The sequence below is a fragment of the Rhinoderma darwinii genome, chromosome 4 (assembly GCF_050947455.1).
Source record: "Rhinoderma darwinii isolate aRhiDar2 chromosome 4, aRhiDar2.hap1, whole genome shotgun sequence".
In the NCBI taxonomy this organism is placed as follows: domain Eukaryota; kingdom Metazoa; phylum Chordata; class Amphibia; order Anura; family Rhinodermatidae; genus Rhinoderma; species Rhinoderma darwinii.
In genome coordinates this window covers 103,493,039-103,515,303 of record NC_134690.1, presented here as the reverse complement: position 1 = coordinate 103,515,303, position 22,265 = coordinate 103,493,039, and the positions used below count along the sequence as shown (strand labels likewise).

Genomic DNA, 22,265 nt, shown 5'->3' with positions numbered 1-22,265 from the left:
CCTTGCCTGAGTCTACACTCTATAATCTGATTTTTGCTAAATCAGGTACAGATGAGTTTTGAGTGCCATGTTGCAAAATTCTGATAATAAAATTAGTGAACTGCTGTTTATGCCATTTCCAAAATTTCTTGGAAGCAGCCTGCCAGTCTCTGCCCCATTGTAGCTGTACTTTCATTATTCATATACAATAATTGAAAATAATATTAGAAAATGTAATTTGAGAAACCATTCACTAAGCGAATGTGTCACATCGTTTATCTGCAGGCCGCCTGTTAAACAGTCTTTTTATCATATTTATTTATTTGTCATGTAATTCACTTTCCTGATGATGACCTTTAAAACATTCCCATAAGGCTGGGTTCACACGACCTATTTTCAGACGTTATGGAGGCGTTTTACGCCTCGAATTACGTCTGAAAAACCGGCTCCAATACGTCGGCAAACATCTGCCCATTACTTTGAATGGGCTTTACGATGTTCTGTGCCGACGACCTGTCATTTTACGCGTCGCTGTCAAAAGACGGCACGTAAAATTACAGCCTTGTCAAAAGAAGTGCAGGACACTTCTTGGGACGTAATTGAAGCTGTTTTTCATTGACTCCAATGAAGAACAGCTCCAAATTACGTCCGTAAAAGACGCCCCGCAAAACGCGAGTACATGCAATTACGTCTGAAATTCAGGAGCTGTTTTCTTCTGAAAACAGCTCCGTAATTTCAGACGTAATTGCAGTTATCGTGTGCACATACCCTTACTGTGACCTTTAATGTCGCACTAGGTGACTTTTGCTTGTGTACATAGAAACGAACAGTCAAAAACGACATAGGGAATGAAACTTTCAAAAGCCATACCCTGTAACTGCACATGTATTTACAATATATACGTACAGCTCCTAATCCAAATTAATTACTTCATTTGATGAAATGTGCCATAAACTCAGGTTCGTCAAACTAACACATCGCGATTTGTTGTCAATTTTGATGCAGATTTTTGAGCCAAAGACAGAAAAGGATCCAGGAGAAGTTCTCCTTTTATATTTCCCGTTATTTCCAAAATCCCTTCTGGCTCTGGCTCAAAAATCTGCATCAAATGCGATATGTAAACATAGCTTTAAAGGGGTTGTCCCATTTTGAGAACCCAATTCCATATGACCTATAGAGACATATTCTAGCGTCCATGGCCGCGGGCCGTCGGGTTTACTCACCTCCAGACGCCCGCAGCCATGGATCCGTGAGCGCTGGTTCCCATCTCCTTCCTAGGAGACACCAGCACTCACTTCCGCTCCGGTCTGCTGTGTCCCGTAGGGTCCGCGCGCTCGTGCCCGGCCTTAAAGGGCCAGCGCGCGCACAAAGGAGATCGTCATCATCATCAACTGCCACGATTTCCTGGTCTATAAGAAGGCCCCGGGCCTTCTGATCCTTGCCTGAGCGTTGTTAGTTTTCCCAGTCTGTCTTGCAAATGGTCCCTTAGTGTTTCCCGTTCCAGTTGTTACCCGTGCCTTGCTACCTGTTCCTGTTTCCCATGCTGTGCCTCTAGTATCAAGTCGTGCCACATCCTGTGTCATCTGCCATGTCCGATAGAATCTGCCACGTCCAGAGGAATCCGCCACGTCCTGTGTCACATCTGCCACGTCCGGAGGAATCCGCCACATTCCATGTCATTTGCCACGTCCGGAGGAATCCGCCACGTCTGGCGCAACCTGCGGCACCTGTGTCATCCGCCACGTTTGGCGTTATCTGCTGCACCCATCTCCATCACTGCCAGAGCTGCGGCCACTGTCTGGATTATCCAGGTACCATTGTGCGGGACATTGTATTACTGAGGTTTCCTGTTGTTTGGCCAGCTGCCTCCCCGCTACGGCGGTACGGCCTAGTGGGTCCACTAACCCGCTTTGTGACACATATGCACTTCATAAAGGGGGGGGTCCTGAGCGGCTCTTGCCCTAGTGGATCTGTTTCAAAGGGGTTGTGTCACCACAGACATTTATGGCATATTCATACTTTTACAAAGAAAGAACTAATTGTTAAAAAAATTAATTTTTTGGGTAGCCATTTTCTAAAATAACTTTTTTATTCTTGCGTAGATAGAGCGGTGTTTTATAGGCGGTGTTGATAGGGCTTGTTTATTTACAGGGCGAGATGTAGTTTTTATTGGTATAATTTTGTAACAGTTGACAGTTCAGGGGCTTATTTACATATCGGGTGCCAAATATAATGGCACCGATATGTATATAACGGAAGAAGATACGAAAAAAATGTCAAGTGAGACAGTGTTTGTGAAGCCCTCCCTATTACATGCTGCACTCAGCTGCACGTGTATGGGCAGGAGAAAGGTTCTCTTTAAGCGCATTCTTGTTTATGTGCAGGAGTTTTATCCTGTGCTACATTTTAACATGATCATTGATGTGTGTTTGCTGGATACTGTATACTGAAATGTAGCAACAGCCCGTGGCATACTGTTACTTCTCACCGGGTTTAATTCAGTTTCAAATGTATTGCTTTGTTTTATTAATCTGTGAGGACTGGACCCATCAATGTTTTACTATTACCCCCCTGATGAACAAATACGTTTGGGGAAATACGTTGGGACATAATACTAGACTATTAAAAGTTAAAAATTATGGATCTGTTTGATTTGTAATTAATATTTTTTTTTACATGGTATTTTGTGTGTAGTTTATCCTCTTGCAATTAATACAATATCAGATCCTTGATTGCTTTTGAGAATTAGCTGCTATGGTCAGATAAATACACTGAAGGGTGAATCAGAACTGTTATAAGACACTGTTCACACAGAGTTTTTTGTAGGCAGGAATTTTAAGGCATATTTTGAACTGCCAGTATTCTTTGCATGTTTTTTTGCAGTGTTTTTTGCCCGCAGCCATTGAATCTAATGCAAGGAACGCGAGTAAAAAAAAGTAGTGAAAAATGCTCATTTGAACTGCTTGCCCTTTCATTGTGCTGGTGCTGTGCGTTGTTACATCCTTAATACATGCCGTTATATATTATAGTTGTTTCTACAACTGATTAAAGACTTGAATATATTTACTTGTGTCTATATTCGTTTTAGAATACTTATAAAATATTTCTACATGTACATCAGCCATGAATAAGAACACAGACCATGTTCGAAACGCGTAGGCTTTCCCATTTTGCCATCTGAGACCACCCTGTACTGCGTTCTCCCTTCCGTGTTTTATATTTAATTGTTGATTTTCAATAAAGTGGAAACATCGATTTTCTTTTAACCATTGCACTTCCCTGGATTCTACCTTCTCTTCTTCTAGGATTTCACTGTATCGCATTAATTATATTAATTTAGACGATTTCATATGCTGCTGTTTTCAGTGGAAACAAATTAAGTAATTGAAGTAATTCTTAAATTCTTTTCAATTTTAGTTGAAGATTTTTTTTGTGGAAATATCATAAACACTAAACTATTTTCCATTCATCTAAGAGTTAAAGAACTCATCAACTGATCTGTGCATCTAATGTTTTTTTGTCACAATTTTCATAATCGCAGCTAAACTGTATTAATTTTAAACTAAACCCATAAGGTTTTTGGATCTGATGAAAATCTCACGCCTAAGTTGCTTCCCTAATGGTTGCTCAAGGTCTGCCCTCGGAAGGAAGTATCAACAGTGGTGCCCAACAATCATCCTGCTGTCCTGACTGAAATAAATGTGCATGCTCGGATACTGCGACGGAAGAAGGAGCATGTTTATAATAAACATAAGCAACATATCTGTTGGCTGAACGAGTGTTTGGCTGACAGTTATGTTAAATTTAAGACCAGAATTTAATGTCAAGCAAGGTCAGGCAATAATCGCATTCATTCATCTCGACAAAATGAAAGTAACATGAAAGTTGTGTGATAGTCACATATACATGCAACATTCATAAAACTGTTGTGATATGAAATATTATTACCTATGGGGGAAAAAAAGAATAAAGGGGTGAAAAGATGCGTATAACATGCATGGATGAGACTTGCGTCACTTGACTCTACTACAGTAATTGCAGAGATGTTGCCTCTGTCCCTTTGTAAATCACGATCTGTGCACGGTGCTTTTTTTCACAGCTCCAGCCATTGGACTTATCATACGTTAGTCTGCATATATGGAAAGTTATTACATAAGAAGGATCCAATAACTGCAGGAGATGTACAGTGCTGTTTATTCCCCACATCTCCTACAGCAGACAATAGTGACCTTGGTTCCCATCCCAAGCAAGAAAACTATTAACTTTATTAACTAACTATAGTATTTATGTACTGATACCACCTACAGTCAGATCTTATCAATATCCTAATGAGAAAAGGATCAATAGAGGTCATTTATGTAGCAGTGGGGAAAACATACAAGGGGAACGTTGCAGCAGTGATGTTCACAGCAACCAATCAGATTGCTTCATTCATTTTTAAAAGGGCCTTTGAAAAATGAGAGCTTGAACCTAATTGTTTGCTATTGGCAACTACTCCACTTTTCCTTTGCACCGATTTTGATACATTTAGGGTGTGCAGGACGCCCCTGGCAGTGATTCTGCTTGGGGAAACAATCGGACTAGACGTGCGTAAATTCAACCTGTCCAATCCCTGTTTCCGCCAGGACGATAGATATCAGGGACAGTCTTCAAAACACTATAGACATGGTGACTCATGTCTATGGCCAGCTGTAGGGTACATTCCCATGCAGCAAAAAATCTGTGAAAAATCTGAAGTGGATTACAGTAGCAGCTGCAAAATAACATTTGCAGAAAAGAAATGCCGAAATTGACTTTCGGTGCGGATTCTCAATCCTCAATGTCAGTTCATTTAGCGAAAATGCTGCTGAATTTCCACACACAAAATCCAGTTGGAAATTTTGCAGTGTTTACGCTACGTATAAAGGTGTAGACTTCTGAATCTTCCTAGATATACAGTGATACAGGTGCGAAGGGGGCGGTGGATCTTACTGTTTAACTAAGGATTTACCATGAACAGTTAAATGGTTTGTCTCTTCTAACTCTTGGCAATCAGTTGTTATCACCAGGGGAAGCTGCGTTTAGATACTGCAGGGGAAATGTAACATTAATCACCAATCATGTAATGCGTGGACAGGCCTGGTATGCCAAAGTAGGCTCATCAGATGAAGTGCTGAGCGGGACCACCCCTCTATGATGTCCATATGCCCTAATAGGGCATATATTTAAGAATTTTTATTGTGAGACAACCTCTTTCAGTAAATAGAATGAGTGGAATAGAATAAATGTAATACAACTTTTAACAATGTGACAAGAGATTTATTGGTGATTGTTTAAAAAATAAATAAATAAATAAAGTAAACTTAAATATGGAGTACCTAAACCAATTTGTGTAGCAAGTGGTTGGCTGGTTGCTACACATCCTCCAGTGCAGACAATGGGTGATCTTCTGGAAATGAATTCTAAAGTACTAGTCATTGTATCTTGTTAAGTTTCAACCCTGAAAATGAAAATAAAACATACCATTAAAAAGGGACTAAATACATAAAAGATCTTGACATTACAAACAGAACCTGCAGGCCCTATTCAAATACTTGAATTTGTGAATTATCTGCTTCCTGTCGCCATGATAATACAGCAATGATGAATAGTGAAGATAACTTAGTTGGTTTACCAGCGGCAAAGTATTGTGGTTTCTGTAAGCCTAAATATTTCTTTATTGGTAGAACCAGGGGTGTAGATACTGGAGGCTGTCGGGGCATCTAGCCAGGTGATGGGTATCAGGGTGGTGCCAAAAAAGCCACTCTGCCTTTAGTCAAAGTATTTAGATACAGGGCTAGGGCAGTCAAGTGAATCTTTGCCCCAGGTTAATGAAAGTCGAGTTACCACTCTAGGGAGAACTGCTTTTCCCATTACTGCCAGTAGGGAAAGAGAAATGACAGTTTCCCTGAGTATATTTACTAATTGTGGAAACTTTAACCCCAACCATTACTAGGCAAGACCCTTGCGCTAAATCAGCACAGTGTCTTCCTCATTCTCAGGATCGGTGGAAGTCCCAGAGGTCGGGCCCCCACCATTCAGAGAGTGGCGGCATAACCTAGCGATTTGCTACTAGTTTATAAAATGGAGGGATACATTAAAGATGTTTTCCTATTATAGACATTTACGGCATAATGATTAGATATACCACTTGTCTGATCGATAAGGGTCTAAACACAAGAACAACCAGTGAACCCAAAAATGGGGGGGGGGGGGGGTGCCCAGCGAATCAGCTTGCCATGTCTATGGCCGGAAAACCCCTTTAAGAATCTGAAGTTTATAAGATAATTAAATTAAGTATAAAGTATGAATGTACCGCTGCAAATGAATGACAGTTATCAATATGGGAATATATCGGTGTCAAAAATCTGAGCAGACATGGGGCAAAAGCCTCAACATGGGGCAAAAAACAATCACCTTAACTATATAGTAATTCACTAACATATTCCATAAAGTTAAGCCAGTGAAAAAAACACCCACTATTAGGGTCTGTACACAGTATCGCTTTCTGCCCTTTTTTAGATTATATCAGGGCCCAGGGTCAGTAACGCCACATGGAAATTAATAGAAAACTGTCAAAAAGTGGGTCTTGTCAACCTTGTGCCCTCCAATATGCTACAGATCACGAATTATAGGAAGAGAGGGGAGTACAGAGTAGTGTGAATGGCATTTTATCAACACAACATAATAAAACAAAGAAGCAGCCACAAAGGATTAAAGAAGCACTCCTGCAAAATCTTTTTTCCCCATCTGTTTCTAAACTTGATTATGTGAAAGGCAGTGACGTTTATTCTCTTACTGAGCACTTTATTTTGAAGATAGCTGCTCTGTTCCAGGCTGTTGTCTCGTCCCGTGACCCACACTCTGACTCCTACAATCCTACAGCGTCTCCTGCATGGACCACAGGTCTGTTTCTCTTTGCAAGCCTATGTGGACCTTCAGTCCATGCAGAAGACGCTGTAGGATTCAGGGAGTTAGAGTATTAGTCACGTGACCAAATGGCGCCCTGCATAGGTGTGGCTATCTTTAAAATAAAACATCCAGTAAAAGACTAAAATGTAACAAATAAGAAGAAATAGGTTCAGGGCAGGAGTAAATGTTAGGGAATGTGATCTGTTTCTAAACCAAAGCTGATAATAACAGGGAAGTAGTGACTGTGATATCTGTGTCTGAATAGATAGAAGTGCTTTCAGAGCAGAGATAAGGATTAGATGCTTATTAGAAGTTTGATTCATTCTCCGACTAAAGGCCCTTTTACACTGGGCAATTATCGGGCAGACAAGTGTTCATAGAACGCTCGTTCCTGATAATTGCCATGTAAACAGGGCAGTGATCAGCAGATGAACGAGCAAACGCTCGCTCATCTGCTGATCGTATCGTTTAAAAAAAAAGTGAAATATTATCTTTGTCTGCAGCACATCTCCCTGTGTAAACAGGGAGATTCGTGGTCGACATGATAATAATGTATGGGGACGAGCGATCCGAGTAACGACCGCTCATCCGCAGACATTGCTCAGTGTGACAGGAGCAAACGAACGCCGATCAATGATGTCTCGTTGATCGGCACTTGCTGCACCGGCCGAATATAGGCAGGTGTAAAAGGCCCTTTATCCAGCATATATGGACATCAAACAGTGTGGCGGAGGAAGTAATATACATGTATTTATATACATCACATTCTCTTAGGCAGTTAAAGAAATCTGCCCAAGGACACATAGGCCAGATTTTCCACATGTCCCTTTTTTTTTGCATGCAAGAGAACAAGTTTCAGTGCGGACATACAGTATATGTGACTGAAACAGTGCCCCCCCCCCCCCCAAAGAGATTGCTAGTGCCTCTATTGTACCAGCCTCTGTGCACCAACCAAAGACTTTCCCTAACTGCAAACCTGAGCCCTCATAGATTTCAGTTACTGTTCCCATTAGTGCCAGCCAAAATTTTCTCACAAGCCCCTGCCAAATTGCCTTCATTAGTGCCAGGCACAATGTCCCCATAATAGTCACATAACCAGTGTCACCTTTAAGGGGTTGTCCACTACCGGATAACTGATGAACTATCCACCGAATAGATCATCAGTACATAATCTGTGGCGTCTGACAGCCGGAATCGCACCATTAAGCAGCTCCGGCTGCCTTCGGGGCACTGGACGTACCTGCTGGAATCATGTGAATAGGACCATGTACAGAGCCAACTGCTTCCGGCTCCGTACATCGCATAAGGGGCAATAACATCTGGTGCCAGCAGGCCACCACTGCGGCTGATCGGTACGGGGTCCTACCCACCCGAACCCACACTGATGATATACTGGCGGATAGGTCACCAGTTGTCCGGTAGTGAACAACCCCTTTAACACATTTTACTTTTTTTTATGCTCTCATGCTGTTGGTGTGAGAATCTCAGAGATGATTGACTGAATTGAACAAAGGGTTAAAAGTGTTACCTCCCAAAATGGTTTTCACAAATGGGGAACATTTCTCTTTATGCCCCTATGCAGGAAGGTGAAAGATAGGGGTCATTTAACCGGGCGCTGTGAAGTAATACATTTCATCTGCAAATGTGTGGCGAGCAGCAAGTTCCCCCTGTGATAAGAGCAGATCATTTGGGAAAGAGCAGACGGATCAGCAAACTGCCACTGATTTATAATGGATCTACCGACAATGTACTGCATGTCTATGGGCCCTGGTAGAAGGTTTGTCAGTGTCTTGCTGGGGAAAACATATACGTGACCTGTGGGAATTATAGGCTCTGTTCACAATGGTGCTTTTTCCTTCCCATTGGGGTTATGTTGATTTTTTTATGCCAAGAATAGTGTAGTCTGTAGCGTTATTCTTCCTGTCAAAATGATTGGAACCTTTAAGTCAGTGGGATCCGTCAGGATTCGCTGCAGTTCATTTGACAATGGATCCGTCATAGCCCTGTTATGAATGGAAGCCATGACGCTAGTGTTAACAGAGGCGGCGAATCCCTCCTCTACTGTAATACAATGCATGTCCCTTACCATATTTTTATTGGCATATTTTAATATACAGGGTATTATGACTGGTACCATGGTGCTCTGATTACAATGCAAAAAAAAAAAAAGAACAAAGCTACTCCAAGAGTCTCCTATGGAATCATATTGCCCATGGGGCTAGAGACTACCCAGGATCGAGTGCGTGTCTCAATAGTTTGACTCCCACCTGGTGTATAGTCAAACCTCAGAATGAATTCGGTCCTTTCTAGGACTATGTTTTTTTGTTAGAAGCAAATGCATCGACAATGTGCAGCATCTCATGTAAAATTCCTATAAGTACTTTTTATTAAATATGCTTTGCTGTCCCACAATGGAATGGGAAAACACCACAAAAATTCTGCCTCAAAACCACAGCGGTCAGTAATAGAATGTGAGAACATGAGAATAGAATTCATAACTGTGACCGTTCCTGACTAATGATTATATTAGAATCGATTTGTGTCAGAATCCGGTTGTCCTACATTTTTTGGTGAGCGGGTGTGGCAATGTTGTAACCGGGTGTCACATGCTTAGACGCCTATTAGACATTAGCAGTGAAATATGACGTACAGGAGCAGTCGTACATTTAGAGGGTTAACGGGATTCTCTGCTTTGAACAATCCCTACTTGTTAGGAGGGTCACTTGACAATTACTGTTTAGGCTTCATTCACATCTGTGCTGTGGTTCAATGGTAATGCATTAGTTGCTAATGATTTCCGTTTGTCTCCGTTCTGTAAGGTTTCTGTTTTTTTGGGGGAATCAATAGCATAGTCAAATGCGCTATTTATTCCGCCGAAAAAACGGAAACCTTACAGGAACAGACAAACTAAAACAATTAGCAACGGAAGCATTACCATTGAAATCAATGGTAATGCAAACGGAAAGCTATGGTTTGCGTTCATGGTTTCCCCTGACGGAAAGGTCTGACAGAACCCATGAACGGAGTCCCGACACACAGATGTGAACGAAGCCTAACAAAGTGTCCCCCTGCTGGGACCACCAGCATTCAGCTGTAAGTATGGCCTTATTCACACAAACGTATTTTACATCCATGTGCTGTCCGTTTAAATCACTGGCAGCATACTGACCAATGCAATTCAATGGGGCTATTCACACATCTGGGTTTTTTCAAGGAATGTATGTCCGTTGCATGAAACTCACCGCATGTCCTATTCTGGTCCGTTTTTGTACATCAGACTCGCCCATTGAAGTCTAAAGGTGCGTGAAAAACACGGACAGCAGACGAACAACTGCTTAACTAGGAAGTGCTTGCAGAGGAGAAACACGGACCAGAAAAACGGATGACACACGGAAACCACACTGACGACGCGGACAGTCATAAGCAAGAAAAATAGCCCGTTTTTTTGCTGACGCAGATCGAGCACGCTCACGTGAATAAGGTCTTAGTGTTTAACTTCCATGCAGCGCCATCACAGAGGAAATGATGTATTATACATTGTGCATTGATATCAATGGGATGTCTGTGTGATATGGGACCGGTCAGGTCCTTTATAGTGAGATGCTCTTTGTAACCGCTCTCTACTCTGGCCAATAGATGAGAATCCTGAACATAGGTCCCCCCTATCTTAACTCAGGGTTCCCTAATAGAGTATATGAAAATGGATTTTATAATCTAGACAACTCCTTTAACCCCTTGATGCATTATCACGTACATGCACGTGATAAGTGTCATAGGGAAGTATGGAGGGCGCTCACGGGCAGCTGCGGGTGTCAGCTGTGTTTTACAGCTGACAGCCCAGACTAACGGCCGGGAACAGCGATCGCACTGTTCCTGGTCGTTTAACCCCTCAAATGCTGATGTCATTCGCGACCGCAGCATCTGAGACGTTATAGAGGGGGCGGCTCGCTCTGACAGCTCATCGGCGCCCCCACACCGCGATCGGAGAGCGCCAGTGGTTGTGATGGCAGCCCGGGGGCCTAATGAAGGCCCCCAAGGCTGCCTTTTGTAAGCCTCTGTTAAGCCGTGTCTCTGGCACGACTTAACAGAAGCCTGTGAAAATAACGATATACTGCAACACATTAGTATTGCAGTATATTGTACCAGCGATCTAATGATCGCTGGTTTCAGTCTCCTAGGGGGACCAGTAATTGGTGTAAAAAATATATATTAAAAGTTCAAAAGAAAAACCTTTTCCCATTTTTCCTCTAGGGGATGTAAAAAATAAAAAAATTAAACAAAATTAGTATCGCTGCCTCCGTAAAAGTCTGAACTATTACAATATACCATTATTTAACATTATTTAACATGCACGGTGAACGCAGTAAAAAACAAAAAATTTAAACCGCCAAAATCGCTTTTTTTGGTCAATTTAGCTCGCAAAAAAAATGTAATAAAAAGTGATCAGAAAGTTGTACGTACCAATAAAAACTACAGCTCGTCCCGCAAAAAATAAGCCCTCACACCACTCAATGCATGAAAAAATAAAAACGTTTTGGCTCTCAGAAAGTGGTGAAACAAAACAATTTTTTTTTTAACAAAAAGGTTTTTTCTTTTTAAAAGTAGTTATATATATAAAAAACGTTATAAATTTCGAATCGCCGTAATCGTATTGATCCGCAGAATAAAGACCAGTTGTCTTTTTTACCGCACGGTGAAAGCCGTAAAAACGAAAACCAAAAAGACAATGTAGGAATCATAGTTTTTTCCAATTTCAGCCCACAAAGATTTTTTTTTCAGTTTCCCAGTACATTACATGCTAGTTTAAATGGTGCCATTAGAAACGACAACTCCTCCCGCAAATAATAAGCCCTCACATCACTGGAAAAATAAAAAAGTTATGGCTCTTGGAACGCGGGGAGTGAAAAACAAAAACGAAAAAATGAAAAATGGCTCGGTCCTTAACCCGTTAGTGACCGGCCCATCGTGTTTCTACGTCGGTCACTAACGGGCCTTATTCCGATGCCATAGACTTTTTACGTCGCGGCATCGGAATAAGTTTACAGAGCAGGGAACTGTCAGATCTCCCTGCTCTCAGCTGCTAGAGGCAGCTGAGGGCTGGGGGCGTCCCTGCTCTGCCGTGTGAGATCGATATTAGTATCGATCTCACACGTTTAACCCCTCAGATGCGGTGCTCAATAGCGAGCACCGCATCTGAGTGGTTTTGGAGAGAGGGAGGGAGCTCCCTCTCTCCCCCACCGACACCCGGCGATACGATCGCCGAGTGTCTGTGTCTGTAATGGCAGCCGGGGGTCTAATAAAGGCCCCCAGGCTGCCTGGAGTGAATGCCTGCTAGATCATGCCGCAGGCATGACCTAGCAGATGCCTGTCCGTGTTAAACGGACAGGCAGTAATACACTGCAATACAAAAGTATTGCAGTGTATTATAAATGCGATCGCAGAATCGCATATTATAGTCCCCTAATGGGACTAGTAAAAAAGTGAAAAAAAAGTTTAATAAAGTTAATTTAAAAAAAAATTTGAAAAAAAATGAAAAACCCAGCTTTTCCCCTTACAAACTGCTTTACTATTAAAAAAACAAAATAAAGATAAAAAGTTACACATATTTGGTATCGCCGCGTCCGTAACAACCCCGACTATAAATCTATTACATTATTTAACCCGCACGGTGAACGCCGTAAAATTTTTTATAAAAAACTATGGAAAAATTGCTGTTTTCTGTGAACACTGACTTTAAAAAAATTTAATAAAAAGTGATCAAAAAGTCGCATCTACTCCAAAATGGTACCAATAAAAACTACAAGTCGTCCCGCAAAAAAAAAGCCCTCATACGACCGCATCGGCGAAAAAATAAAAACATTACGGCTCTTCAAATATGGAGACACAAAAACAAATAATTTTGAAAAAAAAGTGTTTTTACTGTGTAAAAGTAGTAAAACATACAAAACTATACAAATTTGGTATCGTTGCAATCGTAACAACCCGCTGAATAAAGTTATTGTGTTATTTATACCACACGGTAAACGGCGTAGATTTAGGACGCAAAAAAGAGTGGCGAAATTTCAGATTTTTTTCTATTCCCCCCCAAAAAAAAGTTAATAAAAGTTAATCAATAAATAATATGTACCTAAAAATGGTGCTATTAAAAAGTGCAACTTGTCCCGCAAAAAGCAAGACCTTATACAGCTATGTCGACGCAAAAATAAGAAGGTTATAGCTCTTGGAATGCGACGATTGAAAAACGTAAAAAATTGCTTGGTCATTAAGGTCCAAAATAGGCCGGTCATTAAGGGGTTAAGGGGTTAAGGGACAATGTGGTAGCCAAATTCGCACACATCTGTTTGAGATTTTGGTGAATGTCACATAAACTAGACAAATAACACTTTTTTATCTATGTTTCTTTGTCTCTGCTTCTCCAGTTAGACCATTTTATCCTAAGACCTTATTCACATGACAGGGTTTCACGGCCGGGTGACGGCCGTTCATAAAACGTATGTCACCCGGCTGCAGTAGGAACAATAGACCCCTAATGGGGCTATTCACACGACCGATTTTTTGACAGGCCGGGAAAATCGGCCGTCAAAAAATGGGACATGCCCTATTTTCGACCGTTTACCTGGCCCCCATAGAAGTCTATGGGGCCGGGTAATACACGGCCATCACCGGAATGTGTCACGAGTGACGGCCGTATCTACCGTCGCTCGCTCTCTCCTCACAGCGCATGTGAGGAGGAGGAGTTTATGCCATTCGGACGAATAGCTGTACGCTGGAGGTAAGTTTCTACACAGTGTGGCAGGGCCCGGGTGTACAGCAGGTGGAAGGGAGCGCTGCGCTGGCTCCCTTCCCCTGCTTGTTTTAAAAGCGCCCTGGCCCGGCGACACCTCCCATGGCCGATGGCGCCGCTAGCAGCTACTGCTGCAGATACTTCTGTAGCGACGCCACTATAGCAGAGCAGGGAGGTATCTCCCTGCTCTGCTATGTGCTAGCCTCACTTTAGCTCCCTGAAGGAGCGGAATCCCGTGTGTTCGGGGATTCCGCTCCTGGACAGAGCGCTTGATGTCTCTGTCCATATCTGGACAGTGACATCAGGGGAAACTCCTGAAGCGGAATCCCCGAACACTCTGTGACCGGGGATTCCACACCAGGCGAAGCCAGTAACGTTCAGTGTCCATAAATGGACACAGACGACAGGGGCTTTTCCTGAAGTGAAATCACCGGCCACATGGGGATTCCCCTTCAGGAGTTGCCCCTGATGTCACTGTCCAGATATGCCCGGCCCGGAACGGATGCAACACAAATGCAAACCAGCCGGGAAAAATGGCCGATTTTATCGGCCGACACTCGGTCGGGACCCGGTCGTGTGAATAAGGCTTAAGGCTGAGAATTCACGTCACACTTCAAGTGTATTTTTAGCCACATATCACGGAAAAAACTTGGCATTTTGCCTCAATTTTACAAAAATTCAGGAGTGGGTCTAAAACATTGAAGAGGTGCACAACTTTCTAATATAATTTTTCTTTGTGTAGGTGCCACTTCACACTTCAGTATTTGTGGTTTCCAAATACTGATGCAAAATACTGAAGTGTGAAGGTGGCCTAAGGCCTTATTTACACGAGCGTATTTTACGTCCGTGATGCGCGAGTGAAAATCACGAGCGTCGCACGGACCTATGTAAGTCAATGGGGCCGTTCAGGCATTCCGTGTTTTTCACGCAGCGTGTGTCCGCTGCGTAAAACTTACGACATGTCCTATACTTGAGCTTTTTTCGCGAATCACGCACCCATTGAAGTCAAAGGTTGCATGAAAATCGTGCACGGCACACGGACGCACTTCCGTGTGCTGCGCGTGATACGCGCTACAGTTGTTGACAAAATTAAGCGAATAATAAAACTACCTCCTTCATTTATGCTTGTAAACATTAAAACCACGTGTCATAACGAGGCCATACGCGCAAAAAACACGCAGTCACGCACCAAACACTGATGCCACATGGAAATACGACGCACAAAAAACGCTGAGTTTTTTGCGCGCGCAAAACGCACACGTTCATGTGAATTTCGCCTTATGGCTGGTTTAACATCTTTCCCTATTTTTTCATTTTTCAGTGCCCGGCGGATTCCGTTGACCTTAAAGGGAAATTGTCACCAGCATTTCACCTATTACCAGTGGCGGATTAAGTAGACCATGGGCCCTGGGCTGTTACCCAAACTTGGGCCCCCCTTCCTCACCGCCGCCCTGCCGCGCCGTAACTATTTTTGACACTACTTTTTTGGGCAAGCATTAACAGTGTTACGATTTCCCTTGTCACAGGGCTGTGTCCCTACATACTGACAGTATCACACTGTGCAGGGACACAACCTCCTGACAAGGGGAATTGTCTATCAGTCCTGGACTGCAGAAAGACTTTTTGTGAAATACAAGGATTCCTATAATAAACATGTCAGGAGAGGTGACAGATTCTCTATAAATCTAGTGACTCACAGGTGACGACGTCTCAGATTCTAGTAGTTTTTTTCCTCTTTTCTTCTCCATCCGGTCCAGCGCTCATGACGACTTCTCCCGGCCATGACTCATTTCTGCAGAATTTGCCACTCAGACGTCTCCTCACTTTTCCAACATTTCCACACCTATAAACGAAAATAAAGTTATCATGGTGCCACATACTGTGCCCCTAAATATAATAGCACCAAACACTGCGCGCCTGAATATAATACCACACACTGTAAAACACCACATACACACAGCCCCCTGTACATAGTGCCACACACAGCCCCTGTAGATATTACACACCCCCATAGATATCGCCATACACAGCCCCCTCTATATATCACACATCCTCCCCGTAGAGAGCGTTACACACAGCCCCATATAGATAAACTTTATGAATAAAAATTGTAAAATAGCAAAAAAGGTGTGTATAAAAACGATAAAAAACGAACCCTGCATTGTCTACGGAAAAAACGTCGCAAAAATCACGTCGTTTTTATTTATTTTTTATAAAAATGTGTGTTTGGTGCAACTTTGTAATTACGTTTTATTAAAAAATATTTTCACTTTTTGAGATACAGCTGCTTTGTATCCTGTATCCGTCAGGTCAGCAGGACTGACAGGATCAGTGACACGACGCAGGATCCACCTCAAATCTATCACATCGAAGATTATAATTTAGCGCAGGGCCCGTTTCACTGATCCCGTCAGTCCTGCTGACCTGACGGATACAGGATACAAAGCAGCTGTATCTCAAAAAGTGAAAATATTTTTTAATAAAACGTAATTACAAAGTTGCACCAAACACACATTTTTATAAAAAATAAATAAAAACGACGTGATTTTTGCGACGTTTTTTCCGTAGACAATGCATGTTTCTTTTTTTTTAGCGTTTTTATACACACCTTTTTTGCTATTTTAGAATTTTTATTCATAAAGTTTGAAAATAATAGTAAAAAAATAAGCTTTTTTACGTTTCAGCTATTTTTTTTGGTAATAACATAGTTTTACCCTAAAATAGACCTTTTATTTGTAATCGTCATTGTTTACCGTAAATGTTAATATATTACATGTCTATATTAGGGTAATTGGGTCAGCGCTAGCGTTACAACAATGATTGGCGGGGGGGACGGACGGTTTTTATTGGGGTGGGTATTTTATGTGTATTTATTATTTCATTTTTTTTGCGCTTTACTTTCCTATTTTTTTATTACTGTGGTCTGTTCCTCAAAGGTCAAAAAAGACCTTTGGGGAACTTTATATATATTTTTTCTTTCTTTTACACCATGTTTTTCCACTGTAACTGGAGCTGCACAGCAGCCCCAGTTACAGGGGAAATCAGCCCTCTCATAGTGACGATTGTCACTAATAGGGCTGTGCTGGGTCTAGTTAGACCCAGCAGCAGCCTGCCACTAACGGCACCCGGCGATCATGTGAACAGTCACATGATCACCGGGAGGAATAGAGACAGCGCCGCTGCTGCTGTCTCTATTCCTATACACAGCGTTCATTGAACGCTGTGTAAGAAGACATCGGAGAAGACAGAAGCAGCGAAAGCTGCTTCTGTCTTTTCCTCAGGGTCCCCGGCAGTCACTGACAGCCGGAGACCCGATCGCGCGGGCAGCAAGTTAAAACCCGAGCCGTAGAAAGTCTATGGCTCGGGTTTTAAGGACCCGTCCCTGACCGCTGGCCGTAAAAATACAGCCAGCGGTCGGGAACCAGTTGGGAAGGAGGATAAGCCTGCTGTACTGACCTCAGCGCCGGTGACCGACCGTCTTGCAGATTCGGAGTAACAGAACAGCCGTCCCTCGCTGTTCTGTTACTCAATGGCGGCGGCCCGCACTTGTCAGGGAGGCGTGTCCTACCCCTTTCCCGGCCAATTCCCTGCTCCTCCCCTCATCTTCGTTAGTTAGCAGCGCTAGCGCGCTGAATAAGTAACTTTGCAAGATGATGTGCGGTTCGGGCTGCCATGGGCCCCCTGGGAGCCTCGGGCCCCGGGCGGCCGCCCGAATCGCCCATATGATAATCCGCCACTGCCTATTACACCAGCAATACCTGGTGGTAGTGGGTGAAAAATAATTTTTATGTAACCTATAATTATCTTCTAAGTAGGCTCTGTACCTTTAGGCCCCATTCACATGAGCGTGAATAACATCCGTCTGCTGTGCGTTGGAACAATGCACAGCACTCAGACCCATTGTTTTCAATGGGGCCATTTACACATGTAAATAGTAAAAAAAAAAAGATGCGCTTTGCGAGTGCGTGAATAAGCTACGCCACTCGCAAAGCACACTGATGGATAACGCAACACACAAGGACCAGATTCACGTGCGTTTTTCATGCGCGTGAATCTGATACGCTCGTGTAAATGAGGCCTTAGTATTCTGTTTTTTAGTGTTCCTGTGCCGTATGCTAATGAACATAAAAGAGTCATATCTTCGTTAGAAATGAGTCATATCTTCGTTAGAAAAGTCATATCTTTATTCAAGCCTTTCCGAGTTTATCCCGCCTCCTTACTTTTGATTGACAGCTCCTCGCCTCCCGCAAGCACACATGAAATCCTGCGCATCGATGTCTTGTTCTGGTGTGTGCACATCATAGTGCCGCATGTGCAGTAACTAGATTTGGGGCCCGGGCAAAGGGAAGGGTTTTGGACCATACATGATGGGTGCATGCCTGCGATCCCAGATGAGATTTTAGCTTTCAGGTCGGGCCAGTTTTCGGCAGTGGGCGGGCATAAGAGGAACGAACGAGACTGCTGAATTATTACTATAAAAGGCGCAAAATGTTTGCAGACCGTTATTTACAGTCGGAGGCGGAGTTTAGGAGAGGGGATAACGGGAATAAACTTTTGACAGCAGCGGCCAGTGAGGGGTAGAGTTCAATAGGTGAAATGCTGGTGACAGGTTCCCATTAATGGGTTCCGTCTGGTTTCCATCATTGAGTCCATTGTTTTGCTATTTTTCCAGTCATTTTTTTACTGGATCTGCGATGGAGGCTAAAGCAGATGTGAACTTAGTCCCTAGGATTTTAGATGACGTTTCATCCCATGTGACTGCTGCAACATCTTCCCAGGAGACCGGGCTGCACGTAAAACAGGGGGACGCGTCGCTATGACAAGGGAGAACGGGTTAAGTATTAACTTTTTTTCCCAGCAGTCTTTCCGCAGTGGGGACAGTCCGAAAGTCTGCACCAACCAACATTTGCTGTATTTTTCGGTGGAATTCCCTGTGGGCTCCAGGGCAGATACAGTGTGTACTTTTGCGCAGCGTATCCACCCTGTGTGAACATAGCCTTTCCCTGTTTATGTCTTTTATTCCCATAGGGAAACATTGAACTTGCTGGCGAGTCTAGACAATGGCGTAATTTTAGCTAAAAAATCAATGTACAAACATAGAGGCCGGGGTGGCAATTCCTGCAGGAGCAGTATTGGCAACCACACAGGTCGTCACCCATCTTTCCCAGACACAGCTATAGTAATTTACAGCTCAGAAAATGAGGGAGACTTGCAGCTTTATGTAATGCACACGTCACTGATATCTCTCGTTTTGCTGTATTACAGCATTTTATTCTGCAGGATAACCAGTGACGTGATGACGGCAGTTACTACATCAAGAGCTGCAGGAGAGACACGTTCCCCCAGTACAGCAACACGAATAGGCCGCGGACCGGTCACGTGTTGTGTGTGACGTCACAAGGGCCAGCGCACGTCACAGCGGCGCCGCAGCGTTCCTGTCAGTGGAAGCGCCCCACCAGCACCCGGACCACGTAGTTTCATATACAGGGGTACGGGAGGACACTTACCCGGGTCTAGTGAATGCACGGTGAATTTTGTTCCGTGCTGCAGCCGCCTCTAGCAGGAAATATGTAGATCCCTCCTTGTGATCAGTGAGCCTTTAACTTTATACAGAGACGCTGCTGTGCAGGGAAGAGAGCGCTCACTGCAACCTCAGTAACACTTGGTTATTTACCCTGTGGCTGTCAGGAGTCAACCCTATACCATTCTGAAATAAAAAATAAGTACCCCCTCCCAACATACACATACACATCTGACGATTTTTAACATCCCTTTTTTTGTGTCCCCATAGGTTCCACATAAGAGTCAGTTTTTGACATGGTAACTACGTCGGAGTCCGTGCCAAAAAACTTCCCAAACCACCCCCCATTTATTTAAATGGGAGTCAGAGGCGTTTTCTTCTCTACGGCTTTTGGCCGCTCGTGGAAAAAAGTTTCATGCTCTTTCTTCAAACGGTTTCCACCTCTAACCTCCCATTGAAATCAATAGGAGGCAGAGAAAACCTGCAGCGCTCGTTTCAAGCGTTTGTTGAAATGGCCGCGGTAAAAAAAAAGGCATCCAAAAACGATGGCAATTAAAAACTTGCCTCAAAATTCCTTCCGAATTTTTCTGCCTGTCAAAAAACATCATGTAAACTAGGCCTACGGCCAAAAAAACTGCCACGGACTTCCTTCAGGAATTTTGAGTTTCACTGGAAGAAAAAAAGAATTCAAACCGGCGCAACCTTAGGGTATTACCTTCGTACAATGAGAAATAGATGATGTAGAGATGAAATGCTCACCGGGTGTTGTGCTAGGACCACGACACCCCTGGAGATGTAGACTTTGAAGTTTGTGGTCTGAAGTGTCAAGAAAACTGCAAGCCGCGGGTTGTGCCGGACACCATACCTTGGACCGCTTGTTAATTGGATAGTGGAATAGTGAGAATCAAGACCAATGAAGGTGATGAACCTCAAAAAATTCAACCCTTGGAGCGGCGCTGGTTTCTTGGAGCGTAGTTGGCTGTTAGTCCTTAGTGTAGCATAAGGAAGAAACAGGGTTTGAAGTCAAAGTCTTTAATAAAATACAGGCAACGCGTTTCGGAGCCGAACCGGCTCCTTCCTCAAGCAGTATTAGGGTATGTTCACACGGCCAAATTTCAGACGTATACGAGGCGTATTATGCCTCGTTTTACGTCTGAAAATACGGCTCCAATACGTCGGCAAACATCTGCCCATTCATTTGAATGGGTTTGCCGACGTACTGTGCACACGAACTGTTATTTACGTGTCGTCGTTTGACAGCTGTCAAACGACGACGCGTAAAAATACAGCCTCGTCAAAAGAAGTGCAGGACACTTCTTTGGACGTTTTTGGAGCTGTTTTCTCATAGACTCCAATGAAAACAGCTCCAAAAACGGACGTAAAAAACGCCACGAAAAACGCAGCGAAAAATGCGAGTTGGTCAAAAAACGTCTGAAAAGCAGGGTCTGTTTTCCCTTGAAAACAGCTCTGGATTTTCAGACGTTTTTGTTGACTACGTGTGAACATACCCTTAGAGCACAAATGACTAGTAGAAAACAGTACATGTATTTATACTTTAAAAAAAACGGGGCGTTAAGGGCAAAGGTCAGGGGGCACTTGTAACAAAACATTCACTAATTCATTGATATGAAAAATGATTGTGGTATTAAAGAACTAGGGTGGTGGCAGTATGTTATATCATAGCCATATGCAGGATAATTTTTAAAAGATTTTAAATAGTAGTACAGTGATTCTGACAGCGGGAGCCGTTCCTACTGCAGAGCCGACGAGCGGACGTGCTGGACGGCAAGCCGCGGAGCGGCACCAGACAAGCGCGAAGGAGTGATCCAAGGTACGGGACATAGAAGGGGACTCGAAGAGGGAAGAAATGGATGTGGTATGTAGTGATTTATAATATAGGTATCTAAATATCATCTGACTCCTAGTAGCTGGAGGGACTAGTGGATGCGCTGGGACTGCGCATTCATTGGTTGCAAGAAAAGGAGCGTCCATGGCAACTGTTACTAGAATGTACAGGATGTCACTGGGTAGGTGAGACAAGAGGGATTTGGAGTCCCAATATATAGAGATTCTCAATATATTTTCAAAATATTATTTTAAAACAATCTCTAGTATTATGTTGTTTTAACCCCTTTAGGACACAGCCTGTTTTGGCCTTGTGGACACAGATGATTTTTTCAAATCTGACGTGTCATTTTATGTGGTAATAACTCCGGAATGCTTTTACCTATCCAAGAGATTCTGAGATTGTTTTCTCGTGACATATTGTACTTTATGTTAGTGAAAAAATTTGGTCTATAAATTCAATATTTATTTGTGAAAAACTTCAAATTGTAGCAAAAATTTGCATTTTTCTAAATTTAAATGTATTTGCTTGTAAAACAGATAGTAATACCACACAAAATAGTTACTAGTTAACATTTCCCATATGTCTACTTTATATTTGCATCTTTTTTTTCACGTCCTTTTATTTTTCTAGGACGTTACAAGGCTTAGAACTTTAGCAGCAATTTCAGTTCTGAAGTGGCTTTGAGGGCCTTATATATTAAAAAATACCTAGAAGTCACCCCATTTTGAAAACTGCACCCCTCAAGGTATTCAAACCCACATTCAGAAAGTATTTTAACCCTTTAGGCGTTTCACAGGAATTAAGGCAATGTAGAAGTGAAATTTACAAATGTAATTTTTTTTTTCCCGAAATTCATTTGTAATAAAAAAAAAATCTGTACCACAGAAGGTTTTACCAGAGAAATGCAACTCAATATTTATTGCCCAGATTCTGCAGTTTTTAGAAATATCCAACATGTGTCCCTAGTGTCCTAATGGACTGAAACACAGGCCTCAAAAGCAAAGGAGCTTTTGTGGATTTTGGGGCCTCTTTTTTAGGAATATGTTTTAGGCACCATGTCAGATTTGAAGAGGTCTTGTGGTACCTAAACAGTCGAAACCCCCAAAAGTGACCCCATCTTGGAAACTACATCCCTCAAGGCATTTTTCTAGGGGTATAGTTAGCATTTTCACCCCACAGTTTTTTTTTGCAGAATTTAGTGG

The 22,265-nt window shown here is 42.8% G+C and overlaps 1 protein-coding gene across 1 annotated transcript in view; it reads right to left on the bottom strand.

Moving 5' to 3' along the window:
* The window catches only part of LOC142760805 (glutathione hydrolase-like YwrD proenzyme), an 87,128-nt gene extending 67,818 nt beyond the window's left edge, over positions 1-19,310 (bottom strand). The window contains exons 1-2 of the mRNA XM_075863983.1: positions 19,201-19,310; positions 5,337-5,458 (exon numbers count right to left, since the gene is read on the bottom strand). Of these exons, the coding sequence (XP_075720098.1) occupies positions 5,337-5,436 (100 nt within the window). The 5' untranslated portion in view covers positions 5,437-5,458; positions 19,201-19,310. The remainder of the gene's footprint in view (positions 1-5,336; positions 5,459-19,200) is intronic.
* Positions 19,311-22,265: the final 2,955 nt, after the last annotated feature.